Source organism: Carcharodon carcharias, chromosome 6 (genome assembly GCF_017639515.1).
Source record: "Carcharodon carcharias isolate sCarCar2 chromosome 6, sCarCar2.pri, whole genome shotgun sequence".
Lineage (NCBI taxonomy): Eukaryota > Metazoa > Chordata > Chondrichthyes > Lamniformes > Lamnidae > Carcharodon > Carcharodon carcharias.
The window spans coordinates 54,606,079-54,628,323 of NC_054472.1; the positions used below are offsets into that span (position 1 = coordinate 54,606,079).

Consider the following 22,245-nt stretch of genomic DNA (forward strand, 5'->3'; position numbering starts at 1 on the left):
ATGAACATGAAACTCTTGGAGGGTTAGAGGGATCATGGAGGTTATAGAGATTCAGAGGGATATGGACATAGAGAGATTTGGACATAAGAATGAGAATTTTAAAATCAAGGCATTGCTGGACCAGGAATCAATGTAGGCCAATGAACACAGAAGTGATGGCTTATTAGTAATTGGTGCAAGCTTGGATACTGGCAGAAGAATTTTGAATGAGTTCAAGTTTAGGGAGAGTGCAAGATGGGACACATATGAACTGATCAGAGAGAGTCAGGGTGGATTTATAAATACCAAGTGCAACAAATCTTGTGGATTTTTTGAGGATCTAACTGAAGTGATGGATAAGGGAGTGTCTATTATTTGTATGGACTGCCAGAAGGCATTCAGTAAGATTCCACACAAGAGTCTGTTAACAAAAATAAGTGGATGGAATTGGAGGTAATCTATTAATGTGGGTAGGAAATTTGTTAGGAGATTGAAAACAGAGCGTAGGGATAAAAATATGTACTCAAGACAAAATATAGTCGTTGGGATATCCAGCCAAATAGTCAAGTGGGATGGAAATTGTGAACTTTTCCTGGTAATTAAACTTTAACATTACAGTCTGTCCCCTTTACCTTTCCTCTTCTCCCAGTGCTTCGGCAAGCTGAGGAACGCTGGACTATAACTCCCAGCAGCCTCCGCGAGTGATGCGCATGCGCCGCCGGCCTTTCGCCCTCTGTTCACGTGACGTGGGGAGTCACGAGCACCATGGCGGAAGTCAAACAGGTAAATACAAGTGTGCGGGATATTTTTGTGCTAATGTGTGCTTGTTCTTTCTAGGAGAGTTTAATATGACGGTAGCTGTAGATTGAGGAGGAACTGATTTAGGGGCTCAGTCATTATAGGAATGGTAAGTTGGTGAAGGGCCTTCAGGATGCTGTCAGTTGTGGGAGTTCTGTTCCTGTTTAAAATCACGCAAGGTTGCAGACAGAGGGATTAACTTAGTTCAGCTTTCTGCTTCATTCTGTTAAAACTTCCGCTCCGCAGGAATAAAACGGCACGGCGTTATGGAGAAGGTATATTCAAAAGCAATTGTACGAGTTCATACCGTAACTCGCATGTTTGTCCCATCATGAATTAAATTATGTAGTCAAGATACTCGTTTCAAAGGTGTTTAACATAACTGTCCTCCCAATCCCTGCAACTTCTAACTTCTAAAGAAGCCTTTGAGATCTTGGTACTCTTCCACTATTGGCCTCTTGTGTATCCCCGATTTTAATTACTCTGCCATTGGCAGCTGTGCCTTCAGCTACCAAGGCATTAAGCTCTAGAATTCCCTCCCTTAACCTTTCTATCTCCCTACTTCCATTTTCTCTTCAAAACCTACTTTGGGTCAGTTGTCCTTGCATCTTATTTTGTAGCTCAATATTGCACTTTATTTGATAATTCTGCTGTGAGGTGTATGGGATTTTAAAAATATTTATTCATTGTATGTGGCTATCACTGGCTGGGCCAGCATTTATTACCCTTGCAAAAGCAGTGGTGTGTTGTTTCCTTGAAACACTGCAGTCCAAGTGTTCTAGGAACACCCACAGTGCTGTTAGGAAGGGAGTTCCAGGCTTGTGATCCAGCAGCAGTGAAGGAATGGCAGTGGTTCCAAGTCAGGATGGTGTGAGACTTGGAGGGGAACATGCAGGTGGTAACATTCCTATGCTTCTGCCCTTGGTTGAGCCCAGGTGGTAGAGGTTGTGGTTTTGGAAGGTGATGTCAAAGTAGCCTTGTTGAGTTACTGAAATGCATCTTGTAGATGATACGCACTGCTGCCACTGCATGTCTGTGGTGGGGGAGGGAGTGAATGTTTAAGATGCCAATCAAGTGGTCCTGAATGGTGTCCAGCCTCTTGAATGTTTCATCCAGGCAAGTGGAGAGTATTCCATCACACTCCTGTAGATGGTGGACAGGCTTAGGGGAGTCAGGAGATGAATTACTGCAGAATTCCCAGCCTCTGACCTGCTCTGTAGCCACAATATTTATATGGCAGGTGCAGTTCAGTTTCTGGCCAGTGGTAACCCCAGGGTGTTGTTAGTGGAGGACTCAGCAATGGTTATGTCATTGAATGTAAAGGGGCGATTGGTAAATTCTCTCTTGTTGGACATGGTCATTGCCTGGCACTTTTGTGACGTGAATGCTACTTGCCACTTGTCAGCCCAAGCCTGGATATTGTTCAGGTCCTGCTGCATATGGACACGGACTGCTTCAGTATCTGAGGAGTTGAAAATGGTGCTGAACATTGTGCAATCATCCAAGAACATCCCCACTTCTGTGATTGACGGAAGGCTGTTGATGAAGCAGCTGAAAATGGTTGAGCCTAGGACACTACCCTGAGGAAATCCTGTAGAGATGTACTGGGACTGAGATGATTGATCTCCAACAACCACAACCATCTTCATTTGTGCTAGGTATGACTCCAACTTGTGGGGAGTTTTCCCCCTGACTCCCTTTCACTTCAGTTTTGCTGGGGCCCCTTGATACCACACTCGGTCAAGTATTGCTTAAATGTCAAGGGCGGTCCCCCTCACCTTCTCTCTGGAGTTTAGCTCTTTGTCAATGTTTGGACCAAGGCTGTGATGAGTTCAGGAGCGGAGTGGTCCTGGCTGAACCCAAACTGCTTTAGTGATCAGGTTATTGCTGAGTAAGTGCTGCCGGATAGCACTGTCGACCACACTTTCCATCAATTTGATGATCAAGACTAGATTGGGACAGTAATTGGCTCATTTCACCCTTTCTGTGGACCAGACATATCTAGACAATTTTCCACATTACCGGGTCAGTGCCAATGTCGCAGTTGTACTGGAACAGTGTGGCCAGGGGTGTGGCAAGCTCCAGAACACATTTGCTGGAATATTGTCAGAACCTGTAGCCTTTGCAGTATCCAGTGCCTTCAGCCATTTCTTGATATAATTTGAAGTGAATACAATTGGCTGAAGTCTGGCATCTGTGATGGAGAGATGGAAAACTCTTCAGGAGAAGACTAAGATAGATCATCTACTCGGCACTTCTAGCTGGAGATGGTTGCAAAAGCTTCAACCTCATCTTTTGCACTGATGTGCTTGGCTCCCCCATCATTGAGGATGGAGATATTTGTTGCACCACCAACTCCAGTGAGTTGTTTAACTGTTCACCATTCATAACCGGTTGGTGTGGCAGGATTGTAGCGCTTAGATCTGATCCATTAGTTGTGGGATCGCTTAGCTTTGTCTATTGCATTGTTGCTTGTGCTGTTTGGCATGCAAGGAATCCTATGTTGTATCTTCACCAGATTGACATCTGGTGCTGCTCCTGGCATACCTTCCTCCCCTCTTCATTGAACCAGTGTTGATCCCTAGCTTGATGGTAATGGTAGAGTGGGCCATGAGGTTACGGATTGTATTTGAGTACAATTCTACTGCTGCTAATGGCCCACAGTGCCTCATGGATGCCCAGTCCTGAGTTGCTAGATCTGTTTGAAATCTATCCCATTTAGCACAGTGGTAGTGTCATGCAACATGATGGACAGTATCCTGAATGTGAATATGGGACTTTGTCTCCACGAAGACTGTGTGGTGGTCACTCTTGCCAATATTGCCATGGACAGACGCATCTGTTACAGGTAGATTGGCCAGGGTGAGGTCAAGTTAGTTTTCCCTTGTTGGTTCTCTTACCACCTGCCCAAGACCCAGTTTAGCAGCTATGTCCTTTAGGGCTCGGTCAGTAGTGTTGCTTCCGAGCCAGTCTTGGTGATGGATATTGAACTCCCCACCCAGAGTACATTCTGTGCCCTTGCTACCCTCAGTGTTTCCTCCAAGTGGTGCTCCACATGGAGTACTGATTCATCAGTTGAGGGGGGACGGTAGGTGGTAACCAGCATGAGGTTTTCTTGCCCATTTTTGGGATATGTTTAGATGGGGAGTAATCTGAGGTACTGTTATGACCGATGCAGTTGGTAAAGCAGAGTTATTTAAAAATCCCAGAGGGAAACTTTAAACAACTATCATAACCTATAATTTTAAGTATTATGTTTGAAATGTGACTCTCAATTCAGGAATCAGACCACCAGTTTGAGGTTTTACATTAACTAAATGAAACATTTTATTAATTTACACAGGTTAAAAATATATATACACATGGCTACAAATTACTACTATCATAACTTTTAACAAATTCCCAAACTAATCTCCATTAAGGCAAAGCAACCCATACACTTAACCAAACACCAGGCAAACCATTTTCACCATACAAACTCTAAATGAGGTTCTTTTCACTATGGAGCCAGTTGGAGGCTTGCAGCTGCATTTTGATCTTACATTGCCTTTGCCCTGCACACCTGAAAACTGCTGAAGTTATACCTACCACCACTGATAGAATTCAAATTCTCATTGTCTCACCAGCCTCTTGGAACTTCACCTTTTAGCAATGAAACCTCTTTCATAGCACCGATTTAATTAGTGATATAAACATATTGCTTAGTAGCTGCTAGATAGGTGTCAGTTTTCACCTTACTACTTGAATGCCCTATTCAAAAAGTGCAAATGCATGCTATCTCTCTTACATATCAAAACTAGTACATATTGAAGCATCCAGACTAGCTGGCTTTAATTCAATTAAGACACACCCACAGACTAAACCTCTATTTTAAAAGAAAAATATTTTCCAAAATATTATATACACATGATGGGTACACCTAGATAGGGCGCACGTTCTGAGGCACACCTAGACTTCATGGGGTCCAGAATCGATGTTGAGGACTCCAAGAGCAACTCCTTCCTGACTGTATATCACTGTGCCAGTGGGACCAATGGGACATATCATACCCAAGGATGGTGGTGTCTGGAACATTATCTGTAAGATATGATGCCGAGAGTATGGCTGTATCAGGCTGTTGTTTCACTTGTCTGTGGGACAGGTCTTCCAATTTTGGCACAAGCCCCAAGATGTTAGTGAAGAGGACTTTGTGGGATGGACAGGGCTGGATCTACTCTTATTGTTTCCAGTGCCTAGGTAGATTGTTTGGATCCGTCTGGTTTCATTATTCCTTTTAGACTTCGTAGCGACTTAATACAACTGAGCGGGGTGCTTAGTCAAATGACAAGTGTCCTTTCAAAGCCACACTAGCTTGACTTGCTGAACAATTTTGCAGAAGCCTGATGGTATTAAAGAATGTCAGAATATTTTGCCTAACCAGGAGATCAGTTGTGTTTGGAAGTAAGTTCTGAGGTACACCTAGATAACCTTCATCCTCAAGCACAAATTTGCCTTTTTTAAAAAATGCGATCCACTGGGGACCTTGTGTAGGTATACAAGATAGTCAATGAGACAGGAAGTAAACATGAAGAAATTCATATGTGCTAGGGCAGCATGATAAGAGGGCATAGTGTCAAGTGGTTGTGAAGGGCAAGTTTAGGATAGACAGCAAGAAGTATTTACTTTGAGGGTAATTAATAGCTTCTATAGGAGATTGAGGCTAGGACACTGATCTTCTCTTGAAGAAACAGCTCCAGGCTATTGGGAAAATGGCAGAGTTAATATCCTAGACGATCATGGTGGGCACTGCCTTCAGATGAATGTTTATGCTTCATTAGACAATCTTTTAGAAGTAACTGAAATATGAAACTTTTGATTCAAGAGTATCACACTAAAGTATTTATTTGTGGATTAACTTGGCTGGCAACAATATGACATTGTAAAGGTCAGCTATGCAAATCCATGCCTATATTTTGTTAAAGTTCAAATGGGCCAATGGTTGTAGCTTCTACATTCGTACGACACTGCATTCATGGCATAAAATACATAATTCAGCAGAATTTGGTCCATTGAGGTTTGCAAGCTACAGGATGCCACATTTACTTTATTTCAAGGTGGCGTTCAACCATATTTATTCTTTAATAGGATGAAGCAAAAAAAAGTGCTCCTGGATTTGGTACAGTCATGTGTTATAGTACAGCATGTAATGTTATAGTACAGCATTTTAGGGCTTTCTATTTCATTGATTATTTCCAGCATTTTCTGAATTTATTTACTTGGCGGGTCAGGCAGCATCTATGGAGAGAGAAACAGTTAATGTTTTGGGTTTGTGATCTTTCCTCATCTCAACTCAGCTAATTAAATCTTTGGCTATGTATGTAATTACTGGCAGCATTTGCAGCATGAACTCGGGGATCTGGTGAAAATCTCTACATCTGTAAATTGCTAAGCCCAGCAAGTTCTGAACATAAAACTCTGATATCCGCCAGGAAACCTGTCCATCAAACCTTGCATGGCATCTCCAGCCTAGTTTTAGGCATAAATTGTAGAAATGCACAGGTGACTAGATAATAAAAAATCAAAATTCCCCTTAGTTCAAGATATCTAACTTTGTTCGGCACTAGATTCTCCATGTTTATGTTGCTTAATTCAAATTATTGGTTAAGTTTTTAGTGCAGAAAGCAACTAGTAAATGAAGTCATGATTGTATCTAATTCCCCTTTACCAGGAGTCAACTCATTCATTTTAACTAAAATTACTTTTCTGAACCCTGCTATTTTCACCAAGATATCCCATGTGTTTAACTCGTTAAATGCTTTTGTTCTCTGAAAATAATACCTTGGAGTGTTCTGTAATGAAAGAAGAACTTTTAATGGTAGAAAGAGCTATCAAATACATGAGGCCTTGGATATTCCAGGCTATTGGCCCGTCAGATCTATGCTATTGTTTTCTCTATATGACCCACCCAGACTTATCAACACTCCTACTCACTCCCACCATACTTTAATATTTCTCTTTTTTCAAACAAATACATAATTCCTTTTGAAGAAAAATATGAACTCTGCTTCAACAATGGTTTGTAGCGGTAAATTCTGTATTTGATTCGCTTTGCCTCTCCTAAGAAATAAAGTGACTACCGTAGAGTGCTGGTGGTGAGAAGTGGTGGATAGGTTTAATGGAATCTGTAGGTTGACAGTACAGATTTGATAGACCTCATTTTTTTCTTTTTTGTACGTTCTAACCACCATCTGTGAAGACATTTTTTCACTTGAATTCTTTGTGATTACCTTAAATTTAGGCCCTCCTAAGGCCCTCTCCAGAAACTTAAATTCACCCAAAACTCTGCCAGAATTTGCATCAAATCCTGTTCACACATCATCCCTCAGTTTGCTGACCTACACTGACTCCCGTTGTACGAATGCCTTGATTTTAAAATCCTAATCATGTTAAAGTCCCTTTTGTAGCCTTGCCTCTCTCTACCTCTAACCTTTTCCAGCTGTACAATTCTTGAAGGGCCCTTCCTCCAATTCTAGCCACTTGCATATCCCCCACCTCTTTCAAACCATTCGTAGCCACCCCTTCAGCTATCTAGACCCTTAGTCCTGAATTACCCCACCCCTAAATCTCTCTACCTCTATCTCTTCTCTCCTCCTTTAAGAAACTTTAAAATCTTCTGCCTTCACTAACCCTTTTAATTCCTAAGGCCTCCTTGGTTGGTGCAAATTTTGACTGGTTATGCTCTGATGAAGCATCTTGGGATGTTTAACTATGTTAAAAAGCATTATATACGAACCATAGAGAGTCCTTATGGCACAAAAGAGGGTGATCCAGCCCACCAAGTCCATGCCTGCCTTCTGTGGAGCAATCCAGTCAGTCCTGCTCCCCTGATCTATCCCCCCAGCCCTGCAAGTGCCCATCCAATTTCCTTTTGAAATCATTGATAATTTCTGCTTCCACCACCATTGTTGGCAGTGTGTTTCAGGTCAAACCACTCACTGCTTAAAATTTGTTCTTTCATTTATTCCCTCTATCTCTTACCCACAACCTGATATCTGTGTTCCCTTGTCCTAGTCCCAGATCAGCTAACGGGAACAGCTTTTCTTTGTCTACCTTATCTAAATCTGTTATCCCTGAGGATTCATTGTAGCGCATTGAGACCAACAGAGCTTGAGTGGCTCCCTGTGCTAGCACACATTAAACCTCCTGATTACTGTAGGGAAAACATTCACCTCAAAGAACACCACTGGCTGACACCAAATGAAGCACTCCTATCGACATGGGACTTCAAACAAATCCACACACTCACCTAAAATTGTTTAGTCCCTACTGAAACACGCTCCATGCCCTACAAACTGAAAACAGCCCACCTTTCAATGGTGTGTCTCCTGGTTGACTGCAAACATCACCAACCAAAACCTGGTAGCTGACCTAAGAGAAGCCCCAGGTTTCAACCTTCTGTTGAAAACCTGGACAATCCTCCACTGCTTGACAGGCCAGGGAAGATGTGGCCATGTGCTCCACAAATGGAACATGAGGAGCAGCTCAAATTTGACTGTGGCCACCCAAGTCAGACCATTTCCCATATACTGAACTCCTGCCCTGAGACGTCCATGCCTGCTGGCATCACAACCATTCACACTGTGTCAGCTGAAGCCCTTGAATGGATTGTTAACCTCAACATCGAACTATAATTGCTCTCCTAGCCTTATGAATAGAAAAAGCTTAAACCTGTCACAATCTGTACATCCCTATCAAATTTCCACTCAATCATCTATGTTGCAAGGAGAACGCCACCAACTTCTCTAAGCTAACCTTGTAGCTAAAATCGCCTATCCCTGGAACCATTCTAATAAATCTCTTCTACAGCTTCTGGAGAACCTTCACATCCTTCCTAAAGTGTGGCAACCAGAATTGGTTGCAATACTCTTGTAACCAGAGCTTTTCAAAGGGTCAACAAACTTTGCAGCTTTTATGCTCAACACCTCTTTATGAAACCCAAGATCTCATATACTTTGCAAACTACTTTTTCAATATTTCCTGCCATCTTAAAAGATCCATGCACATAAACCCCTAGGTCCCTCTCTGCACACTCTTTAAGAACATGCCATTAAGCATATATGCCTCTTCCTATCCCTCTGCTAAAAATGCATCACCTTGTACTGTTCTGTATTAAATTTCATCTGCAATAAAAGCAGGTTTTTTTGTATATCAGTGAAAACAATTTATGACTATTTGCCCTGAATCCTTCAAGATCTTGAAGACCGGCATTGGATTATTCTTCAACTTTCTCAATGCCAATGAAGAAATTCTTAATCATTCAAACCTCTCTGGAACCACTCGTCCCTGCCAACATCTCTAGTCAATCCAGTGTAATGCTTCTTCCTGGCAGCTATCTGCTGATATAACAGATAGCTGAGGAGGGCTCTGTGTGTGTAATTTTTCAGCATCCAGTATTTAAAGAGATATTGATGTGGAGAAGATTTTGGGATTGTTTTTTCCCCTGTTCCTGATCCTGCACTGTTCCTTCTGGTATCCCCCAAGGAGCTATCCTTAGCTCCCTACTAATTCTCAGATACCCATTGCCCCTCATTATATCATCAGTAAACGAATTATCAAGTTGCATGTGTAAACTGAAAATACCTGGCTGTACCTCACGACCACCTTTCTCAACCCTTTCACTGTCTCTGAACTATCAGTCTGCTTGTCCAATATCCAGTACTGAATGAGCAGAAATTTCATTCAACTAAATATTGTGGAAACTGAAGACATTGTCTTGGATCTCTGTTATCAATTCTATTCCCTGGCAACTGCCTGAGGCTGAGCCAGGTTTTTTGCAACTTAGGTGTCATTGACCCCAAGTTGAGATTTCAACCAGACATCCTCGCTATCAATAAAACCACCTGTTTCCATCTCTGTAACATTTGCTGCCGAAACCCACATCCATGCATATGTTAACTCTAGACTTGACAATTCCAATGCACTCTAGGGTGGTCTCCCGTATTTCACCCCACCCCCCCCCCCACCATAAAGTTAAGCTCACCAAAACTCTGCTGCCTGTATGATATCTCGTCCTAAGTTCTATTTACCCTTCGCCCCTGTTTGTTGAGCTATATTGGTTCCAGGTTAAGCATAGCCTCAATTTTAAATTTCTCATCCTTACTTTCAAATCCCTCCATGGCTTTGCTCCTCCCTATCTCTGTAAACTGTAAGAGAAGTAAAAGTAGGGGAATGCGTAGGCAATAGTGACCATAATGTGCTTTAAAATGATAGAGAAGGACATAGTTATGACAAAAATTGTTAACAGATTGGAGAAAGGCTGGTTTTTGAGGGGCTTAGAAGAGAGCTTAGGGAAAATAAAATGGGTAACTATATAGGCAAACCACGATGTAGAACAACAATGGGAAATATTTAAATGATGTTCAGTGGTGTTCAACAGTGTGCAGGGAAAACAATGCTTGGCAGTTAACTGTCAGCCACCATCACTGGTACATTTACCATGGCAATGACTCCAATCAGAGTCCACTTGCCAACCAATCAGTATTCCCTTCACATACAATATAAATTGTTGTCTTGCCCCTATATTGGTATTCTTGTGAAGTGCCCTGAAGAGTGCATGTCTCTTTTTTTCAGCAATAAAGCAAAATAATGAAATATTTTAAAGTCATATCAATTTTAAAAAAGGCTGTGATGGGAATTGGACCATTAGGGAGCAGACAGGATAATACCACGGCAATAGAGAGATGGCAGAAATATTGCCTTGTCTTTCATTTGTCTTCATCCTGAGAGTTGGCCACACTATGAACAATCTTTCTCCATTACCCTCGCCTCCTGCCCCATAGAGTGGTCAGTCCACATTGTGATATTATCCATCCATGCCATCTTGAGTCTTGTGCACATTTTCCAGGTGTTTTTCCTTGTATTACCTCTTTTGTCCAAACACTCCCCTCCTCTTCACATCACATGTCCAAAATATGTGAGCTTTCTTGATATTACTGCCTCAAACAAGTTTCTTTTAACATCAGCTACCTCAGGCACCCACTCTGCCTGGCCATCCATGATACACACTACAGGAGTTGGTGGATCACTGTGATCAAGTTAACCAGAAATAGTCTCCTGATCAATTAAGTCAAGACAAAGGTGATGGGGATGGGTGGAAAGACCTGCGAGATTCTGATTAACCCGTTCGAAGCTGAATTCTGTTAATACCTTCTGCTATCTTGGGTCGTTCATCATGCGAGACGCAGTCTACCAAATAAATTCAGGCTAGACTTAACAAGGGTCATTGCGTTATGAACTCACTTAAGGGTATGGACTAGCCACAGCATCTTGAGTCCAATGAAAATTTGCCTTCTGAAAGACCTTGTGCGGCCAGTGACAATGTATGGCTGTGAATACTGGACCATCAAGAAGTTTGGTAGAAACATTAAATGATTATTTTGCTTTGATATTTACTAGGACCATGGAACAGGTAGACATGACATTGATGAGAACAGTAATGAGATATGTGCATTTAAAATAAAATAAAGTGATGTATTAAATATACTAAACAAACTCAGAATAAAACACCTGGTTCAGATGGATTGCATCCATGTATTTTGAAATATTCTAAGGAAGAGATAGCAAAGGCTTTATTATTATTTTATTAATTTCTTAGAAAACGGTATAGTGCCAGAGAGCTGGCAAATAGCTAATATTCCTATATGTAAAAAAAAAAAGGATGGAACACTTCCAGAAAATTAAAGACCGGTCAGCTTAGCAGCAGTAGTAAGAAAAATAATGCATTTCTTAGTAAAAGAGAGAATAGATGAGAAATATAATAATGATTAGTCAACATGGATTTCAAAATGGAAAAGTTTGGTTGGCAGTCTTGAGGTAGTAGACAATGGTGATAAAATTTATCTGGATTTTCAAAAGGCCTTTAAGGTGCCCCATTATTATGATATGGCAGGTGGTAATTGCCACTCAGACCAAATCCCAAAGGGAAACTTGGTCAAGCTAGCACAACGATTTGCAAATTGTATTTTTATTATGAGAAGGTATGTGTACTGAAGTCAGAAGTAAAGATTCCACTACCACTATTGGGGATTTTTAAATATTCAATTAAAACATTTATTAACAGAATAAAAGAAAAACTTAAACATAAAAGATTACAGTTACACAGTCAAATTTAATCTCATAACATTTCCCAAAAGATTTCTACCCCTACAGCTAGGCTCACAAATCAGCACCCCTTTTCAGGCAACAGTCCCTATAGATGCTTAATCTACAAAAGATCCAGTAATATTACCTCCAGGCACCCACTGTTGTTATAGGGGAGGTGTTTCATAGACTTATCTCTCCCTCTCATTCGACAGTAGAAACCCAAAGCTCGCTTTCTGGAACAAACAAACAAACTTCTCTGGGGTCGCTAGAAGCTGCTTGCTTCACAGGTTTGACCTCGTACAGCACAATCTTCAAGATATCACATGGCCACACCTCTCATACAGCCTTCAATCTTTTCTTAAATATATCTTTTCTCTTTCATATTTAAACCCATTGTTCTTAATGTTGGAAGTTACCTTTCCCAGAATATAAAAATGTTTCATGTTTTTATGGCCACTACTTTCAGGAAAAAGAAATTTAACTTTGCTTTATTCACTTATGATCTTTACCAGTTGTAAAGCTTCCTTTTATTTCTCTTTGAAATTCAACAGTTAAAACTCATTTATCTCCTAATGCAAATTCCTATTCATGCTGTATTTACATGTATCCTATCTTAGCTTGTTCATCTCCACTTCAAAATGCCTGCTTTTACACCTAACCCTTTGATTTAAACCTTGCAGCCCGACTGTCTTCAGTTTAATTAATTTAGCCAGTCACACACACACGCACAAACATACACACAGCTACCACAAGCCTGCTTCGCAGTATCCCACAGTAATGTTAGAAAAAAATATTTTTCTTTACACCCTAATAGATTGCTGAATAAGGCAACAAATTGTGGAGTATGTGATAGTGCAGAATGGATTGCTAGCTACTTCAAGACACAAAACAGAGTGGAATAAAGAGTGGTTATAAGAACATAAACAAGAGTAGGGTTAGATCAGACAGCCCTTTGACCCTCCGTCCTTCAGTATGGTCATGGCTAACCTTTGGCTTCAACTTCATTTAGTAAAGATGCATCTAGAACCAAGGGCACAGTTAAAACATAAGGGGTCTCCCGTTTAAGACAGATGAAGAATTTCTTCTCTCAGCGTTGTTAGTTTTTGGAATTTTCTTCCCCAGCGAGCAGGTAGACTGGGTCATTGAACGTTTTCAAGGCTGAGTTAGACAGATTTTTGATTGACAAGTGAGTCCAGGATTACTGGGGGGGCAGGCAGGAAAGTGGAGTCAATTTCACATTCCTGTCTGCCACCCTAACCCTTGACTCTATCTAACTCCGCCTCAAATAAATTCAGTGACCAACCTTCACTGCTTTCTGGGAAGAGAATTCCATAGACCAACAACCTTTTTGGGAGAAAAAAATTCTGTTCATTCCGTCTTAAGATGTAGGCCCCTTATTCTTAAACTCTATACCCTAGTTTTAGTCTGCCCCACAAGTGGAAACATCCTCCCGGTATCTACCCTATCAAGTCCCCTCAGGATCTTGTGTTTCAAAAGACCACCTCGCATTCTTCTAAACTACAATGGGTTCAGGTGCAACTGTTCAACCCTTCTTCATAGGATAAGCCCTTCATCACAGGAATGAATTGAGTGAACTTTCTCTGTGCTGATCTAACGCAATTATATCTTTTTTTCCAAAAAGGAGACCAAAACCGTATACAGTATTCCCGATGTGGTCTCACCAATACCTTGTACAGCTACAGTAACACTTCCCTACCTTTATACTCCATCCTCCTTGCAATAAATATCAACATTCCATTTGCCTTCCTAATCACTTGCTGTACCTGCAGACTAACCTTTTTGTGATTTATGTACCAGGGCACCCAGATCCCTCTGTACCACTGAGTTCTGCAATCTCGCTCCATTTAAATAATATACTGCTTTTCTATTCTTCCTGTCAAGGTGCACAAGTTCATATTTTCCCACATTATACCCCATCAGCCAAATTTTTGCAACTCTTTGAACCTATCTATATCCCTATGCAGACTCTCAACACCACCTTACTTTCCTACCTATCTTGGTATTATCAGCAAATTTAGCTACCATAGATTTGGTGCCTTTTGTTAAAGCTATGGTGTAGGACTAAATTGGACAGATCTTTTAGAGAGCCAGTGCAAGCGATCCAGAAAGACCTTAATTTCCCCAAATCATGGCTTTGCACTGTTCCTTAAATGTTTGAAGGAATTTTGCCTTTTACAAAACCAGGAGTCCATTCTATGTGTGGATCGCTTATGCAAAGAACATCCTGAATTTTTATCCTAAATTTGTATTTTCTTACTTTGAATATTCAGCCCTCATTGTTTTCCTCTTTGGAGGGATAGGGTCATTTGAAGATGAATTCATGTACATTGAAACCGTCCAATCAATTAAACTGTGGCTGTAGTAGATTTCTGATTTTGGTACAAATAGTGGTAATAAGTAATTAGAACAAATGTCATTGCATTTCATCAACTTTTTTAATCCTTGGAGCATAGCAGTACAATTCCAACTCCAAAATAAGGCTTTGACAGGACACCTGGAGAAAGTGCCAGACAAGTGAATGACTGTGTACCTTCTGCAGATCCAAAAATGAGATTTGGTCTGTATTTATTGATTAAGAACTTCAATATTTATACAATTAGCAGACATGGACTGTACTACTTGATGCTTTTTGCAGTTTTCAGCTGCACAACCCTTTAACGCACCAACCCATGCTCTGGCTCACTGAGCTAATCTGTATCACACACAATTGGTCTGAGTTTGGTTAGCTGCACTTGCTTGGGGTTGAGGTAGGGTCAGTGCTCTGGATTATTGAATGAAAAATTAGCCAGGTCATTGTTCTTAGTTACACTCTGATGGCCCCTGGTTGAACTGTACCTGTGTCGATTTGCATATATTTGGGCTTAGTTTCAATTGATGCCCTCATTGTCAAATAGCCTCCTGATATTTGCTGTCAAGATGCAAGATGACTAACAAACAGCTTGTGGAAGTGGGGGGGTGGCAGTGGGTGGTGAAGTACAAGTATTAGTGGACATGCTATGCAATTGGCTCTACTTACGATTCAATCTCTTGTTTGAAAGTTAATGCCTCTGTGGCCCAACGAGCCACTCAATTGAAGCTCACCTTTACCTTCCGATCATCATAAAAATTCCAAATGGCCCAAGGTCATCTTTAATATTAAAAAAAACTTTCTCCTTTAAACGCTCTAAAGTAGCAGCTCATGTATAGCACTGGAAAACAATTGGAATTTACAGCACAGAGGGAGGTTAATTGGACTATCATGCTTGGGCCTGTGCTAGCTCTTCAGTGGAGCAGTGTACTCCAGTACCACTTGGCTATTTGTCTCCTATATCCTGTAGCATTATTTCTTTTCAAGTAATAGCCAATTCTATTTTAAATTACATATAATACTCTAATCCTAGTCTATCTGTATTACAGGAGACTCAAAACTATGAAGAATCCACAGATGAATCTGAGGTAAGTTAAATGTAGCTTAAATATGTTATTTTAGTATGAACACAACTAGCACCCAAACATCAGCACTGCATTGGTAATAGCGACACACCTGCCATGCGTGTGCACATCACATCGCATAAGAAGTGATTGGCAACAGTGGATGGATAAAGGAGATGAAATGCCTAGGAAGTGAAGACTAAGTGTTGTTGAAAATTGAATGGGTTTGAGAAATGATGTGACGGAGAACTTGGCAAGACAGCTTGAGGGTTGTGGAGGGGCTTAAAGCACAGGATGTAGTTGAATCATCAAATGTACTCCCTTTTCCTGACCATAGGTCATAAAACCACCTCCTATATTGAATCCAACATCTGAGTACCACTGTCCTGCTGCTCTCTTCAACATCCAACCACACCACCTTAGTGAGAACCACAGGTTCACCACCTTAGTGAGAACCGCAGGTTCCTTCCTCCCATTGCTGGGGAAAAGTATGTCTTTCCTGCTCCTGACTGCACCCAGCAGTAATTTCAACTAGTTGTCATTAAATTTGGTGCTGATCTTGCTCTATTTCTACCATCCAACCTGAATACTTCCAATTTGTATTCATGCACTGTCCCTTTATATACAGCTGAAATAGCACCATGCGATTGCGCATCACATCTGCAGAAATACAAACCGGAAGTCAAAAGTACTTGGTACAGTTGAATTGAAATTGCAGGTTCCAACCCCCTGATGACTTCTGAATTTGCCCACAGAATTTCACCCCATGCTTGCAACATAAGAAGTAGGGGCATGACTAGACCATACAGCCCCTTGAGCCTACTCCACCATCCAGTACAATCATGGCTAAACTTCTCCCTCAACTCCACTTGTCTGCCTGCTTCCCATATCCCCTGTTTCTCTGAGAGACCAAAAATCTACCCCTCTGTGCCCTAAATATATTCAATGATGGAGCATCCACAAACTCCTTGGGTAGAAAATTCCAACGATTCACTTCTTGATAAGCAAGGGGGTGGAAATCAGATCAGCCATGATCTCATTAAATGGCAGAGCAGGCTCAAGGCGCCAAGTGGCTGCCTCCTGCTAATTCGCATGCTTGTATGTATGCTCATACAACCCTCTGAGTGAAAAAGATTTTCCTCATTTCAGTCCAAAATGATCTACCCTTTATCCTGAAAAGGTAGTTTAGATTTAACTTATTTCTGTGCAGTGTGTGAAACAGACTGCCAAGAGAAACAGAGTAAAATTTAAGGAAAATTGAATGGACAATTTGAGGGAATTTGTGGATCTTGGTGTTTGGGACTGGCCATTTGCTTAGCAGTAGCATTCCTGCCTCAAGTCAAAAGCTGAAGCATTTGCGCCCCTGGCAAATGGAGACTAGAACATGGTGTCTCAATACTGGGTTGACTTGCCAGCAGGGTAGTTGCTTCTGAAAGGAATGACCATGTCACATTCCTGCCTTTGAGAGGTTGGGTTCAAGCCCCATCCCAGACAACATCCTGAGGCATTACTGCCTGATGTTTAGTGGGGATGCTTGCATCCAATGGATGCAGATAACGAGGCTCCTACCCACCCCATCCTAAACACACATCTAGGAGAAGGTACTCCAAAGATAAAACCACAAGGAATGCAATGAGAAGACACCTCTATTTCCCTTTCCTAGTGAGGTTTTGTCAAGTGTTGGTCATGCCTGAAGAGGTGACTAAAGCAGTGGACAGGGGAATGTCTATGCATGTCTATCTAGCTTGCTTTTCCCATTTAAGGCATTTCTTAAAACCTACCTTTTGACCAAGCTTTTGGTCATCTGACCTAATATCTCCTTATGTGACTTGGTGTTGTAATTTGTTTTATAATACTCCTATGAAGTGCCATGGAACATTTCATTACATTAAAGACACTATGTAAATGTTATTGTTGTATTTATATGGATTTCCAGAAAGTATTTGATAAAGTCCCTCTCAAGACTCTATCAACTTCAGGTGAAGTCCGTGGAATTAAAAACAAATTATTGACCTGATTTGGAAATTGACTGAGCAGGAGGAGACAGAGAGTAAGGATAATAGGCATGCTAATTGTTAGAATGTAACCTATAAGGATCTGTTTTGGAGCCTCATTTATTCACTACATTTATCAAAGACTTAGACAGCAGGCTAGAAGGCTACTTATCCAAATATGCCAATAACACAAAGATAATTGTAAGCAGTGTAGGTGAAGCATAACATTACAAAGAGATTTTGAAAGATTAAGTGATTGGACAAAACTGTGACAAGTATATTTCCACGTAGAAAAATGTGAGGTTGTGCATTTTGAATCAAAAACGATACAACACGGTTTTTTAATGGTGAAAAGCTAGAAACAGTGAAGGTCCAAAGAATTTTGGCATCCAAGCATTGTTCCCTCTAACTTTTTATTTTGAAGTGCATGGGCAATTTATTTAAGTGCAAATCTCTTTTGTTTATGACAATTTAAAGGGGCTGACTTGCGTGTGGCCTGCGCGGGGAATTCTGGGTTGCTGAAAAGCTTAGAGGGAACAATGGGTCCAAATTCACAGATCAGTAAGATGTCATGAACAGGTGCAGAAAATGATCAAAAAGGCTATTGGAATGCTAGCCTTATACTTCGAGGACTAGGATGCAACAGGGTACGAGTCATGCTGCATCTATACAAAACCTTGGCTAGATTGTAAAGCCCTACTGCGGATGCTGAAAATTTGAAATAAAAACAGAAAATGTTGAAGCTATTCAGTATGTAATGGCAGCATCTGTGGAGAGAAACGGATGCCTATTGTTTTTGAAGGACTTATGAGAGGAAGGCACTTTGCAATTATAAACAAAACCGATTGCAGAAGCATCAGAGAAGTGGATATCGCATCTCTGCAATGACGTATGGATGTATGATTCAAATCATCTGATGTTGAAAGACCTTAAAAAATGCTATATAATGTGAAAACATGCAAAATGTATTGTGAAAGATGCAAATACTTAGCATGTACAATATGGAATGTACTTACCGCATTTCATATACACAGTACAAGTTGTGAGATTGTTGGATATTTAAGAAGAGTTCTCATTTCAGAGGTTTCTTTCATTGTTTTATGGGATGTGGGTGTTGCTAGTAAGGCTAACATTTATTGCTCATCCCTAATTGCCCTTGGGAAGGTGGCGGTGAGCTGACTTCTTGAACCACTGCAGTCGATGTGGTCTAAGTACACCCAAGATGCTGTTAGGAAGATTTTGACCCAGTGACAGTGAAGGAACAGCGATATAGTCCCAAGTCAGGATGGTGTATGGCTTGCTGGGGCACTTGCTGGTGGTGGTATTCCCATGCATCTGCTGCCCTGGTCCTTCTAGTAGAGGTCACAGGTTGGGAAGGTGCTGTCAAAGGAGCCTTGGTAAGTCGCTGCAGTGTATTTTGTATGTGGTACACACTCGTGGTGGAGGGAGTGAATGTTTAAGGTGGTGGATGTCATGCCAGTCAAGCGAACTGCTGTGTCCTGGATGTTGTCGAGCCTCTTCAGTGTTGTTTGAGCTTCACTCATCCAGGCAAGTGGAGAATACTGCATCGCACTCCTGACTTATGCCTTGTGGATGGAGGAGAGGCTTTGGGGAGTCAGGAGGTGAATTAATTTCTGCAGAATTCCCAGTCTCTGACCCACTCTTGTTGCCACAGTATTTATGTGGCAGGCCCAGTTCAGTTTCTAATCAATGGTAACCCCAAGGATGTTGATAGTGAGGGATTCAGTGTTGATAATGCCATTGAATGTCAAGGGGAAATGGTTAGATTCTCTCTTGTTGGAGATGGTTATTGCCTGGCCCTTGTGTGGCATGAATGTTACTTGCTACTTTTCAGTCCAAGTTGGAATGTTGTCCAAGTCTTGCTGCATATGGACACGGACTGCCTGATGGTGTTGTTTTTCATTATTTTTTTTGAAACGTTCAACAAGAATAGGGCAAGGTGAGTGGGTTGAATTGAATGTCTTTCAGTGGGGTCAGAGAGGTGGAAGAGGAAGTATGTGGTCTGATTGCTTCTGCACTCGTCAATATTCCACCACAATCGAGTTTCAACTGGACAATTAATGGCTGGCTATCCACACAGTTAGAACTGATCTCCCCAGCCAGCATTTCACAAAGGGAAGGAGAGACGCAATCGAGAGAGAGAGACGCAGTCTGTGACAACACTGATGCTCTGAAAGCCGGAGGTAGCTTATCCTCCTAATTGCGCACCCTTCATGCGGGGTAAACTCTTGTCCTTTGAAGGACTGACTGTTTTTGGTCTCTGGGTTCTTCAAGCCCTTGTGCAGCACCAGGTCCCTTACATGCCTAGTTCCCAAGGCGCACTTCTCCCTGGCCATCTGCCCTCCTGAACCATCACCCCCTCCTGATTTCCTCCTTGCTGGAGGACCCTTCTCCAGAGTGTATAATCCCCATGGGGACAGTGACCTCTGGATCCCCTGTTGGAGCCTTAACTCTCCAGCACACCCCTGTCTCCAGGCCACCTGCTCTCTCACTCTCCTCCTTATGCTTCTTTCAGCCTGTTGCACATCACAAAGATGTCAACAGTTCACAGCTGAACACTTTCACCTTCAGCAACAGACTCAGCTACTGCAATCTACCTCTCAGATTTTCCACGTCTCCAGGCCTATTCAATTGCCCTTGTGCTGCCCAATCATAGCTGCTAGAAATCATTCCTCCCGTTTGGCCTGTGAGCAAGCCGTAAAATGGAACAGGCTCAGTTAAATTGCTGGCAGTTTGGCCTTCATTTGTTTTAATGACTGTTTAATTGATCAATTTGCAATGGCAGGCGAGTGGGATTCTGACTCGGGCTCCTCTCATCTTCCATATTATCCAAAACTGGCGTCATGACATTGGGCTGGCATTGCAATGTCATCATGACATATTTTATGGAGCTGAGGGAGGAACACCTGCCTCCTTCACCTTTGTTAAATCCTGTCCATTGTTTGGGGTCTTCTATAGACTCATCAGGTCAAAAGTAAAGAGAAGGAATTGTTAACCTATTAGAGTAGTGAACAAGAAAGGAACCTGGACCAGCCCAGTATAAAGTGGGGCAGATCTCTGAACTTTTCAATGGTGTTTGACTCCTTCCTAACTTAGTGTATCAGGGAGTCCTCAATGGACAGCATGTTTCTACACCTTGTACTTGTGAGAGAGAGATGAGTGCATGGGTCAAAGACTTGCCTGGGAGAAATGGGTTTTGACTCAGGGCATTGGCATCAGTACTGGGGAAAGTGGGAGCTGTACCATTGGGAGAGACCACACTTGAACCATGCTGGGACCAGAGTTCTGGCTATTCGTTTAATGAGGGCGGTAAAGAGAGCTTTAAACTAAATAGTGGGGAAAGGGGTCAAGTGAGAGGATATATACTAAAGTAAAGGGAAACAATAAAGTAATGGAACAGGGCTGCAATTTGGGGATTGAGTTCCAGAGTGTGACAGGAAGAGACAGAACATAGAATCGTAAGAGTGTACCAGCAGGTGAAGCGGTAAATAGTAAACAAAACAGTTTAAAGCCCTGTATCTGAATACACATAGCATTTGTAACAAAAAAGGATGAATTGTTAGCACAGATAGAGATGAATATGTACAACCTCATAGGCATTATGGAGACCTGGTTGAAAGGTGGCCAAGGCTGAGACCTGACTGTTGAAGGGTTTTTGACATATCGCAACAACAGGAAGCTAAGAAAAGATGGCTGTTAATTAAGAATGGCATTAGTTCAGTACTGAGAGAAAATCTTTGCTTGAAAGAACAGGATATAGAATTGGTTTGGGTAGAGATAAGAAATAACAAAGGTAAGAGGTCACTTGTGGGAGTAATTTATAGGCCCCCTAACAGTAGTTGCATTGTAGGACAGAGCATACAGGAAGAAATAAATGGGGTGCGTAAGAAAGGTGTCGCGATAATCATGGCTAGCTTTAATCTACTCTTAGATTGGGAAAATCAGATTGGCAAAGATAGCCTAGAAAATGAGTTCATAGTGTGTTTTTGGGGTTATTTCTTCGAGCAATATGTTCTAGAGCCAACCAGGGAGCAGGCTATTCTAGACCTGGTAATGCGCAATGAGACAGGATTAATCAATAACCTCATGATAGAGAAGCCTCTAGGTGACAGCGACCCCAGCATGATAGAATTTCATATTCTGTTTGAAGTGGAGAAATGTGGGTCCATGACTAGTGTTTTAAACCTAAATAGAGGTAACGATGAGGGTATGAAGGCAGTGAACTAAGGTGAACTGGGAAACTAGGTTAAAAGGTAGTGCAGTAGAGTTGCAGTGGCTGACTTTTGAGGAGATATTTAATAATGCTCAAAATATTTATCCCAGTGAGAAAGAAAGGTTATTTGAGAAAGATGCATCACCTGTGGCTAAAAAAGGAAGTTAAGGAAAGTGTTAAATTGAAAGAAACACTGTACAAAGCTGCAAAGGTTAGTGGTAGGCCAGGGGATTGGACAGATTTTTAGCACCAACAAAGATTGACTAAAATTATAAGAGGCAGAAAGCAGAGTATGAGAGAAAGCTAGCTAGCAATATAAAAACAGATATTCAAATACATGCAGAAACGTTAACTAGGAAAAGAGTAACGAGTCCTCCAGAGAGAGAGTCTGGGGAATTGATCACGGAGAACCAAGAAATGGCAGAGGCATTGAACAGGTATTTTGTGTCTGCCTTCATGGTAGATGAGTTTTAAAAAAAACTTCCCAAAGGTTCTTGAAAATCAAGAGGTGATAGGAAGGACTGAACTTAATACAATTATCATCACCAGGGTAAGGTGCTAGGAAAACTATTAGACCTAAAGGTTGACAAGTCCCCAGGATCAGCTGGCCTGCATCCTAGGATCTTAAAAGAAGTGCTGGCACAGTTAGTAGATGCATTGGTTATAAACTTCCAAAATTCCTTAGAA

General features: G+C 41.5%; 1 protein-coding gene across 2 annotated transcripts in view; it reads left to right on the plus strand.

Moving 5' to 3' along the window:
* The first annotated feature begins 677 nt into the window (after positions 1 to 677).
* vps41 (VPS41 subunit of HOPS complex) overlaps positions 678 to 22,245 on the plus strand; it is a 255,020-nt gene continuing 233,452 nt past the window's right edge. The window contains exons 1-2 of one of the 2 annotated variants that reach the window (XM_041189684.1): positions 678 to 762; positions 15,316 to 15,354. In XM_041189684.1, the coding sequence (XP_041045618.1) occupies positions 745 to 762; positions 15,316 to 15,354 (57 nt within the window). In that variant the 5' untranslated portion in view covers positions 678 to 744. The remainder of the gene's footprint in view (positions 763 to 15,315; positions 15,355 to 22,245) is intronic. The other variant, XM_041189685.1, reaches the window with a different exon arrangement.